Source organism: Urocitellus parryii, chromosome 10, assembly GCF_045843805.1.
Source record: "Urocitellus parryii isolate mUroPar1 chromosome 10, mUroPar1.hap1, whole genome shotgun sequence".
Lineage (NCBI taxonomy): Eukaryota > Metazoa > Chordata > Mammalia > Rodentia > Sciuridae > Urocitellus > Urocitellus parryii.
Window position 1 is genome coordinate 107,967,983 of NC_135540.1, and position 12,184 is coordinate 107,980,166.

The window sequence follows — 12,184 nt, forward strand, 5'->3', positions numbered from 1 at the left end:
GGTTGTAATAAAGGATATCATATGGGAACCAAAACCAAAATTAATGAGACTAGATGAGAGGAATAGAAAAGAGACATTTGGGAAGAAGGCCAACCCCCTCATGACTATTTTTTTCCCAAACCACTAAAAGTGGCTGTCTGCAAAAACTCTGCTTTACAATCTCATTGCATCCTTAGGATCTGGAAGTAGAACAAACAAATGGAGAGGCGTCCACAAGGGAGAACTATGAAGTAAATCCATGAGTTAAAAGGAGTCGGTTTAGGTAAATTAGGGCAAATCAATTGTGCTCTGATAAAATGTCACCTTCTGGCACAGTGGAATCCATTCTAGTAGACAGTTAATGAAATACACGATATTGTAAAGGAAGTCAGAAAGGTTACCAAGGGTTCCTGTTAAAATATTAGGCAAACGGTATCAAAGTACTTTAGAAAGTTGATTTTTCATTATTGTTTGGTTTGATTCTTTTCTATCAAATAATGCTACTATGTATTCTAATCATTATGGTTTAGATAGAGTTTTGCTTATATTTAAAAAGCAATATTTTATTTGATTTTAAGAAATTAAAAACCCCTCTGTTGAAATAAATGCTATTCAATTCAATATTTGCCATATTGCACAGATTTAAAGTGAGATCGTTTGTAATTAAGAAAAATAGAGAATGTGAGTAACAAAAATCATTAATATAAAAACTCAGTGCAGAAATGTCTAGTAAGAGGATCTGCATCCCCACCCTAGGCCTGTCTAGTTATGGGGATCATCATTTAAGATTACTCAGGACTGTTGATGAAGTCTATGTTAGTTTCGAAAAGTTAACTAATCTTAATTCTGCTTTTAAAATTAGTAAGATTTTTAAAAATTCATATTATTTAATTCTAAAAGTTAGAACAAAACATCATAATTTCCAATTGAGCATAAGGAAAATTCCTACAAAGGCCCATGTTTGCTTCCTGATTCTAGTATCTAGAAGTATTCACAATGAAGTATGAGCAGGGAAAGTCCAAATTTCATCCAGAAAGCCATCGAGTCAGGTTATGAAAACAAAACAAAATAAATCACTAAAACAACTTTCAGCAGCACTTTGTTTTTGTATTTTTTTTTCTCAAATTGTAGACCTGTCTTTTTATCAATGAGTACTCTGAAAATTTGTGATTAAATCATGTCTTACTAGCAATGGAGCTTTAGAATTGAGTCACTAATAAGAATAAATATTTCTATCTTACTAGAAGTACACTGCATTGGTGTCTGGGGATGTGGCTCAGTAATGCAGTGCTTGCCTAGCACACATGAGGAGGTCCTGGGTTTGACCCCCAGCATTGAAAACCAGTCCAAACCAGACCAGACTAGAACTAACCAAAAGTATATTGCATCAAAGAAGCAATTTTGTTTTCCAGACCTGTTTTTAGATTCTCTTCTCTAGTTCCCAACTTGGCGTAACTGTTCTTTAGAACAGTTCATTAAATAATGATGTCTATAGGAACATTTTGGTTAGTTATACATCTTCTTGTATATCAGCCCTGCTCTCTAATTTCTATTAGACTCAGTAGTAAGTTCTTAGTGAAGAAAAATGATCCCCTTGTTTCTTCGTCCCTAAGAAAACAAAGTTTATTGAGAAACAACAGCAAATGAGCCTATTTTCAATAGTGCCTTCCCCTTCCTCAGGGAGAAGTGACTTTCCATGGTGCACAGCATGTAGCTGGCTTGTGAAACTCATTTCTTCTGGTAAGAATGTATCTACATACAATAGCAGAATTACATGTCTCAAATACAATGGAATGTTCTAGGAAAAAATAATTTGACCCACATGCTGAGTGAGAGGGGTAATAGGATACTGACATAATTACCTGAATATAAAAAGTTTGAAGTCCAGAGTCTTAGAAGTAATTCTCTTTTATATTTGTTGGCTATGAGCAAATTATTAGGTAAGTTTGGTGAACACTTCAGCCCAGACTGAAATTTTATAATCTTTCTTTGTTACATGCGTTTATTCTCAATCTTTAAATTTTTATTTTTCTCCTTTTATATACCTCTGCTAATCCAGACCTTTTAAAATTTTCAACAACAAAATGAGTTCTTCTTTTTTATTTAATCTTTCTTCATCATCTACCCAGCATTAAATTCTGCTCTTGGGGATTTCTTCAGTGTTTGCTGTGCTATTGACAACTGTGGTTGAGGAAGAAGAATGTTATGAGGACCTGAACAACAGTCTCACTTCTGCTGTTGACCTTGTGTTTCTCTTAAATCACTTTTTTTTGGTCTTTTTAGGTATTTGTTTGCTCATCCATTTTTCTCTCCATCCATTGTCTTTCTACCTACCTATGAGAGCATTAGTTTCTTTATGTATTATGAGAAAATATGTGTTATATTCTTAGGATTAAAATTTATAATTTGATCATACTTTGGAAAACCATTACACAAATATAATACATTATTATTTGTCTTTTACCAATTATTTTAAGACTTCTGAGATTTAGGATTTTATATTACTTTTCCTGAGTATAGATTCTCTCTTCCCAGGGGAATTAGCTATTAGAGAGAAATATAGAGGGAAATATTTTTTTTCCTTTTGTGCAATTCATAGTGCCATGGATGTATTGTAGCTGACCAAATTATAATTTTTCTATCTTGTGTTTTTCAAATGATCTATCAATATTCAATGTTTTCTTTTGTCTAGGTGAGGAGCATGAGCTTGGGGTCATCTAATTGCTTCAAATGTGATCTGGGCTCAAGTGTACAGATTTTAAAATTGATAATTTCTAAAGAAAACAATGTCATTAAAACAAATTATGTAGAGTATATATGGGCATATTACATATTAATATAGATACACTGTGTGGTTTGCATGTGTCCCTCAAATTTCATGTATTGGAAACTGGACCCTCAAAGTCATATTCTAATGGTATATGAAGGTGAGGCCTTCGGAAGGTATTAAGGATTAAATGAGGCTATGTGAGGTTCCCATGATGCAAATAGTGGCTACATAGGAAGAGGAAGAAAGCCCTGAGCTCACAAGCTGTTCTGCCACATGATGCTCCAAGCTGTCCCAGAACTCTGCAGTTTCCCACCAGCAAGAATGCTCTTACCCAATGTGGCCCCTCACTCTTGCATCTCTAGAACCATAAGCCAAAGCTATCTTCTTTCCAATTACCCGGTCTGTGGGATTGTATTATTAGAAACAGAAAATGAACTCATACACCAACCTTGTGATATTATATGAATTTTAGCCTCTTCCTTTCATGGGCCATTAATAATTATCCTCTTTAAAAACTATTTGTAAAATAATCACGCTCTTTACATTAGCTTGTTGCCTCCAGATGTAAGTTACTCAGAAGACAGAGGTTTTTATTTCTAGAATTTGCTCTCGATAGCTAAGTACCCCCAGGCGGTTTTCTGAAATTGAGTTTTCTCATGTATAACATCAATATAATATCACTTCACTGAATTGTGAAATTAAGATAATTGTGAACGAGAGAATCTGAGTGCCTGTTTTGGTGCCCAGCACAAGGTTGATTTTCAATAAATGTCTTTTCAAGTCTGATTTTATGAAAATGAGTGCATGCTTTTAATAGAGAAAAACTTACTTTTGTGTCTTATAAGCAAACTTCTGTTTTTGTAGCACAGTGTACACAGTGTGGCATTTTTGAGTCTGCTGCCTGTGTATCCTCTTCTCGGCCCATAATGCTCTTTCACACTGACATCTGCTTAACTTTCCTTTCTGAACAATTTGAGCATCATCTTCATGAAACCTGCCCAGATTACTCTACCTCAGCCCTTATGGTAAACTGAATTTATGTATACCTCTATTTGTGTTATTTTCATTTGAAAATTTCCTTGTAATTTTCTTTTGTCTCATTTTATATTTTGAATTTGGTGAGGTACAAGAAAGGGTCTTGTCCCTAAGTTCTTTGCTTTGTCTTGTCTAAGATCTGGTGCAGAGAAAAATTCCACATGTCGTTGGTTTTGCCTTTGAAAGTGGAAACCATGTTTTGATCTTGTCCCACTGAGCTCAACACTTTGTGGGTGATCAATGAAAATTATCCAACAATGGGGAATTGTATCTTTTCATGAAGTATGAGACTCTTTGATCTGATGGCTACAATTTGGTCATTCAGGGGAAAGACTTCCTACAGGTCTTTAAAGGTTTTTGGAGCAGTGTGAAAGAAAAGTGAGATTGGAAATGTTGTATAGTAGAAGACCTAGTAGATAAGGAAAGGGTCAGAAGTAGACTGTAAAGTGACCTGTTTGAATGAGTGAGGCAGAAAGGGAAGGAAATCCTGCTATTTTGGACAGCATTTATTTTGTCTTACAGATGTACATGTTTGGCCATATTATCAAAGATACCACCTTATTTTCAATATTGTTTTTATTAAAGTGGAGTTAGCCTTATGTTTGGAGAGAACATTTTCTTCAAGTTCTCTCTGAGCAATCAGAAGAGTTGTTCCCATTCTTATTGAACTTTCCCTTCTAATTTTTCCCTCCCTCAAAATATGATTAATTCTTTGACTGTATGTTTAAAGCCTAAAGATTCTGTGTTTAAATAGTAGCTTGATAAACAAAAGCAATAACAAATTTAATTTTGATTATATCATTTGGAAAAAAATAAAAACAATACATCTTCATATGAATCAATAAGAGACTCTAGAATTAAAGAAAAATATAAGGCTCCTAAAATTCCATCCCAGAGACCCATGTCAACATTTTAGTTTATATTGGATCCACCAGGTGAGTTTCTGGAATGAAAGAAATGGAAAGTCCATGACTGTTATTGTGCTCAGAAGAACTGGCTATGTAAGAAAATGAAGTCAGAGGCTCTGAGCTGATCCTGAATTGTGATATAGGGAGGATTGCAAATCCTTGTATAATTGTGTGTTTTCAGAAACAAGATCACGGTATACAGATGGTTTTGTGACTTGCTGATTTTATTCATGACATTATGAGCATCACTGTGTAGTTATTCTTCTAAAGCATTTATATTTCATAAAATATTGTTGTTCATTCCATAATGTTTTAAACCAATTCCATTTGTTGAATATTTAGATAGATTTCTCTCTTTAAAAATAGTAAACTATGCAGAGATGAAGATCCTGCAGATAAATCTACATGATGATTTACTTAGGGTGAGTTTCTAGAAATGATATTGTAGTGTCATCAGATAAGCATGTTTAAAATTTGTTTGATAGATTTTTGTCCTGGCCAGCTGTGATCCCACAGCTATTTGCCCAGGAAATAATTGCTCTACTTCTATCAATATTAATAGGTTGATTCCATATCATATCTATATACTACACATACTTATATGTGTACATGGTATTCTATCTATAACAATTTTTACTATAATAATTATTTGTAGAATATACTTTTTCTTTTGAGCACAGTAACCTGTCACAGCAAATCAATTTGTAAACATGTATTTCTGATGTGTCTACTTCTAAATATAATTATCTCCACTTCTCAGGTGCCTGCATGAACATCACCCACAGCCAATGTCAGATGCTGCCTTATCATAACACAATGACACCTCTCATCTCAGTTATCAATAACATGAAAATGGAGAAGTTCATCAAGTTCTTCACGTACCTCCATCGTCTCAATTGCTACCAGCACATCATGTTATTTGGCTGTAGCCTCGCCTTCCCTGAATGCATCATTGATGGAGATGACAGGTATTTTGAAACCAAAATCATTCAGTGATAAGAATCCAGTTATTAATCAAAATTAAATTTGTTATTGCTATTGTTTATCAAGCTACTATTTCAAAGTGCCCAAGAGGAACAAAATTGTCCTATGTTACTGCCTTTCGTTTTTGTTACTTTTTGTTACTTTTGCATCATTGATGGAGATGACAGGTATTTTGAAACCAAAATCATTCAGTGATAAGAATCCAGTTATTAATCAAAATTAAATTTGTTATTGCTATTGTTTATCAAGCTACTATTTCAAAGTGCCCAAGAGGAACAAAATTATCCTATGCTACCGCCTTTTGTTTTTGTTACTTTTAGAGGAGAAAAAGACCCATAATTGTCACAACCAGTCGTAATTCTCTGAAGTTGGTAAGGGTTTGGTAAACCCAGAATAATCTTATTCAGTGAGAAATATGTATTCAGTGTGTAGGTTGATGCTGTCAGAGGATACTCAAATGCTGTTGCAGTGATGGTCAGGCAGGAGACAGACAACACACCCAAAGGGGTCACTAGAAGAGTTTATTGAAAAGACTGTGGCAGCGTGGACAGAACAAATAGAATAAACAGTGCTAGGAAGTACCAGGTTCTGTTGATAGGGAGATGCAGTTCCACCACCCAAGGCTGGAAGAGCAGAAAGGGCTAGCAGCACCTTTGTATTTTTGTGATGCTGGTGACTGAACCCAGGGACAACACTAGGCAAATGCTTTACCACAGAGCCACATCCCTGGGCTGACTGTCCCATATTTTAACTTATGAGACAGGCCTAACCAAGTTTTCTCTGTCTGTGTGCCATAAAGGCATCCTCTCTCGAAACAATGTCAACACATAGGGTTGGGGGTCTCCAACTGTCCAGGTGATGTCCCTGGGCAGAGGAGCACAGCCATTGAATGCCCTTCAGTCCTGCAGGGAGAGAAAAGAAGGAACAAATACCCTGACCTCTCTCTCCTGACAGTGCCTCTAACCTACTGAATTCAGGCTCAACAAGAGGACAGAAGGGGACACAACTGATCTGTGTGCCGTGGATAAGATCCAAAATCTAATTTAAATATCATAAACTCCAAAGTCCTAAATCTTATCATCTAAATAATCTAAGTCAAGTATGGGTGAAATTCCGGATGATTCTTATCATCATGAGAACCCTCTGCAGGATAGAGAGTATGAAGAGTAGACAGATGTGGAGGGACAAAGAGATAATTCAGCATAATGTTAAATAGGATAATAAATAATTTTCAATCAGAATAAATCAATAAAAAGGAGCCATGGACTATTTGAAACACCAAGTATAGTTTTAAAAAAAATGTTCACAGCATGTGTTAAATGTATGTTCACGTACAACATCAATTATTTCCTGGATTAAAGTGTTAGGAAGTTTTCAGAGTAGTAATATAAGAATAAGTTGCATTTTCAAGTGCAAATAGGTTTCATGTTATTTGTACTAATTTAATTAGTGTGTAAAATATGCTGGGAATAGGGGAAAGGCATATATTATTTTAACTGCAAAAAGCATGGGTTGCCATTGCTTTGAGAGAGGATAAAAGCCGCGATTCTGAATTGTAGAAGAAAAGAACTATTATTAGACACATCATTCAGGGAAACATTTCATGGTAAGGAACTGGCTGCAGAGGGTGCCTTCATGGAACACACAGAGAGAAATGTGGTTAGGTCTTTCTCATAAGTTAAAATATGGGGTGGTCAGCCCAGGGATGTGGCTCGGCAGTAAAGCCTTTGCTTAGTATTGTACCTGGGTTCAATCACCAGCATCACAAAAAATAAAAATAAACAAAAACACAAAATGGAAAGACAGTAAAGAGGCCCTTTCTGTTCTGAGACAATGGCAATACAAAAGATAATTGCATTGGTTTCTCAGGGCTGCTGTAACACATTACTACAAGCTGCACAGCTCAAGCAACAGAAATTTATCCCCTTACAGTTCTGGAGACTAGGAGTCCAAAGTCTGCTCTTTCCTAGGGCTCTGGGGGAGAATTATTCTTTACCAGTTTCTGGTGGCTTCAATTCTTTGACTTGTGATCATGTCACTTCAGTATCTGCCTCCATCTTTACATAGCCTCTGAGCTTATGTCTCCTGCTGTTCTGACTTTGAACCTTATAAGTGACGTTAGGGCCAACCCGGAAAATCCAAGATCATCCTTGTTTCAAGATCTTTAACTACAACGGTGAAGACCCTTTTCCAAATAAGGCCACAGTCACAGGTTCCAGGAGTCAGGGCATGGCATCTATTGGAGGGCCACCAATCAACATGCTGCAGTGATTGAGAAAGTAAGCCAATGAAATCATGGTCACAGCTTTCTTGTCTATTAAATGACAGTTGTACTTTACAAAATTAATATGAGGATTAAAATAAGAGCTCAGTAAAGTGGGTGGGGAACATAGCTGTTATAATGGTGCTGGGCTCAATCCCCAAGACTGCAAAAAAAAAAAAAAATCAGCAATAATTATAGGATGATGTATTAAACAGGACATGTAGTATTAATGAAATGAGGGAACATAAAAATGTATCCAGAATATATGGTAAATATCAAAGGATTACAAAAATGTAGGAGAATATATGGTTTAAAAGAAATTAGAATACCAAAGGCCGATGGAACTGGATTCTAGTTCTATTTCTGCCAAATTTCAAATAATGTCACTTAAATCACTCTGCCTTAATTTCTCTTACTTTCTCACTTCTTAATTTCAGAGTGATTTAAGTGAAATTATTTGTATGCTCAAAAATAAGGCAAGATGAGAGTACTTTCAGCTTTCAGAAGTCTCTATATCCATTTTGATCATCCTTTCTATTATAGTTCAATCTCTTAATTTTACTCATAATTTTCAGGGCACTTTTAGTACCCCAAATTTGTTTTTCCCCTGACCTGGTTCATATAAGAGTTTTTCATTTTCTGTTACAATGAATAATAATTTACAGTTAGTTTTCAAGTGTCCTTTGGGGACTTATCCTGTTTTTATTATTACATTTTTTATTATGTTTAGTTTTATAATTGTACTTTCAACCACTCCTTCCTGCTGTCATATATTGCACACATGGGATCTGCAACCTAATTTAATAAGCACAATAAGTTCAAAAAAGTAAAAGGCATTGTTGAAAATAATTACAAGGTAAAACATTTTTCTTATATTTCACTATTTTGAATTTTACATATTTTACTAATTAGCTTCTTCTACTGTTCAAATAATGGAAGGGTGCTTATATTCCATGCTAGAGAAAATAGCTACTTAATAACATTTAGAATTTAATTTAAAAGGACTATAGTGGGATGTATAAATGGTGTAGTTTTTAGCCCAAATCCTTTGAGACCTCAGATACTCATTAGCTATATTATATATTCTAACAATGAAGTTGAACAGTTTTTACTTTACACTGTTGTTGCTTTTAATAAATACATTTAATAAATAAATAACCCAGGCTAATTGGAGTATAATATGAATTCTATCCCAAAATATAAAAATTTAACTGATGAATATTTGGGTGGCCATAAAAAATATGTGGGTTAGGAGGGATAGCTTAAAAATATCAGCAAGTTTGACTTCATAATGGCTGCCATTCTAACTGGAGTGAGATGGTATCTTAGAGTAGTTTTAATTTGCATGTCTCTGACTACTAGAGATGGTGAGCATTTTTTCATGTAATTGTTGATTGATTGTATGTCCTCCTCTGAGAAGTGTCTGTTCAGATCCTTGGCCCATTTGTTGATTGGGTTACTTGTTTTTTTGTTATTTAATTTTTTTGAGTTCTTTATATACTCTGGAGATTAGAGCTCTATCTGAAGTGTGAGGAGTAAAAATTTGTTCCCAGGTTGTAGGCTCCCTATTTACCTCACTTATTATTTCTCTTACTGAGAAAAAAACTTTTTAGTTCGAATACATCCCATTTGTTGATTCTTGATTTTAACTCTTGTGCTATAGGTGTCCTATTAAGGAATTTGGAGCCCGACCCCATGAGATGGAAATTAGGGCCAACTTTTTCTTCTATTAGACATAGAGTCTCTGGTTTGATTCCTAGCTCCTTGATCCATTTTGAGTTAACTTTTGTGCATAGTGAGAGAAAGGGATTCAATTTCATTTTGAAATTATGAAGTCAAACAATAACAAGTGCTGGCGAGGATGTGGGGAAAAAGGTACACTTTACATTGCTGGTGGGACTGCAAATTGGTGCAGCCAATTTGGAAATCAGTATGGAGATTCCTTGGAAAGCTGGGAATGGAACCACCATTTGACCCAGCTATTCCTCTTCTCGGACTATACCCAAAAGACCTAAAAAGAGCATACTACACGGACACAGCTACATCAATGTTCATAGCAGCACAATTCACAATAGCTAGACTGTGGAACCAACCTAGATGCCCTTCAATAGATGAATGGATAAAAAAAAGTGGCATTTATACACAATGGAATATTACTCAGCACTAAAAAATAACAAAATCATGGCATTTGCAGGGAAATGGATGGCATTAGAGCAGATTATGCTAAGTGAAGTTAGCTAATCCCTAAAAAACAAATGCTGAATGTCTTCTTTGATATAAGGGGGGTGACTCAAAATGTGGTACGGAGGAAGAGCATGAGAAGAAAATTGCCTCTAGATAAGGAAGAGAGGTAGGAGGGAAAGGGAGGGAGAAGGGGAATTGCACGGAAGATGGAAAGACACCCTCATCGTTATACAAAATACACGTAGGATGATGTGAGGGGGAAAAAAGAAATGTGTCACATTAGATTGGGTAGAGAGAAGTATGGGAGGGGAGAGTAGGGGGGAATAAGGAGGGGGAGGAGGGATAGGAAGGGCAGCAGAATAAAATAGACACTAGTATTGCTGTATGTATATACATGTCTGTATAACCAATGTGATTCTGCAACCTGTACACTCAGAAAAATGAGAAATTATACCCATTTGGATTCAAATGTATGACATGTCAAGATCATTGTATTGTCATGTGCAACTAATAAAAAAATGAAAAAATCCAGTAAAATTAGTATAAGAAAGTAATTGTTCTTACAAAAGTTAAAATTTTAATTTACTGTGTGTGCAAGTTTTTTTTCTTCAGAATTAATACATAAATTAATACATAAATGAAACATTACAAAAAAATCAGCATTTAGTACCTAGGAAAAAATTGACAATTTTTCAGCCTGAAGAATAACAACAGAGCATAGAGATGGCTTTTTGACACACAGAGTACAAGTAAAGCCTCTCTTTGCAAAAGGAGGCAGGTATTGCAGTCACACGCTTTTGACGTGTGCCCATTACTTTTTCCCATTTTGTTTAAATGCTGGGCTTGTGATTTTATCAGAGCTGAGAGGGTGCTCATTTGGCCTGGAAAGCCCATTCCTGGCTTGGTTTCCAGGACTCTTAGGAAACCCTGCTGATTTGTCATCACTCCATTCATATTTTACAGAGAAAAGCTCCAGGATCATGAAATGATGGCTTTAAATTAGGAACTTGACATGTTGGCTATGATTTTTTTTTTTTCTTTTGCCCTTGGGAGTACTGAATTGCCACTAGCTCTTTAGGAGGAATTCTTAAGGACAATAGACAGTAGACAAAGGACAGTGAAATAAAAATGCTTTAGCTAGCCAGATGGCCAGAGACTGAAGGTTATATCCCAAACCTAGGAACTACAAGATCATTTCCTTGGTTCACTCAATACCTAGGTTTGCATTGAAGATTGAATGAGTTTCCTCAAAGAGCAGCCTCAAAAGTGCTATGTTTTCACCAAAATTGTATATTATACATGTTCATAGGAGAGTAAAGAATGTAATCTGGCAAGTGCAGAGAATGCAATTGATAGTTTGGCGGCAGATGAAGCCAGATTCAAACCAGAGCTCTGCCAATGGCCCGTTACAGGGTGCTGGATGTTTGCTGATCCTCAGTTTCTTGTTTCTAAATTGAGAACGGTTACATACACTTCATTAGGTTCCTCTGTGGGTATTCTATGGAATGACATCTGTAGGGCTCACACTTGATGACACTATCTGGCACATACATATCAAATGCTCCATAAGTAGTCATGCATAATTTTGAAATGGCTCTCCAAGGTTGTATGTGTGTTTCTGGAAGAGTCTAAGCTTTATTATCTCTTTTAGAGATATAAGATTTGCATTTTTCTCTCCTCTTCCCCCCTTTCTAATCCCTGATCTACTTAGCTGCCAAAGTGATCATTTAAAAAACACAAATTGCCTCTATCCTTCCAGAGATTTTCTACCAGACATAGACTTCAAGCTAAACTCCCTGCTATGATGTTTGAAGCCCTTCTTGTCTCTCTAGTGTTAGGGACTCAGCTCCAGCCACACTTCCTATTTCTCAAAATTACTCACCTCTTTTCAACTTCCTTTGCCTGGAAAAATCTTTTCCCTTCACACTAAGCCCTTGGATTAAAGATAGTCACTCTAGAGAAACCTTCTCTAACCACCCTTAGTAAGTTTCTTGTTATCTTTTCACGGCAGCATGGGGATATCCCTTTTTGCCTGTCTATGTACGGTCTATCCTACTTTAA

General features: G+C 35.7%; 1 protein-coding gene across 1 annotated transcript in view; it reads left to right on the plus strand.

Annotated features, from left to right (window-relative positions):
• Positions 1 to 5,452: 5,452 nt before the first annotated feature.
• Corin (corin, serine peptidase) overlaps positions 5,453 to 12,184 on the plus strand; it is a 126,813-nt gene continuing 120,081 nt past the window's right edge. The window contains 1 exon segment of the mRNA XM_077803427.1: positions 5,453 to 5,660. Coding sequence (XP_077659553.1) covers positions 5,461 to 5,660 — 200 coding nt within the window. The 5' untranslated portion in view covers positions 5,453 to 5,460.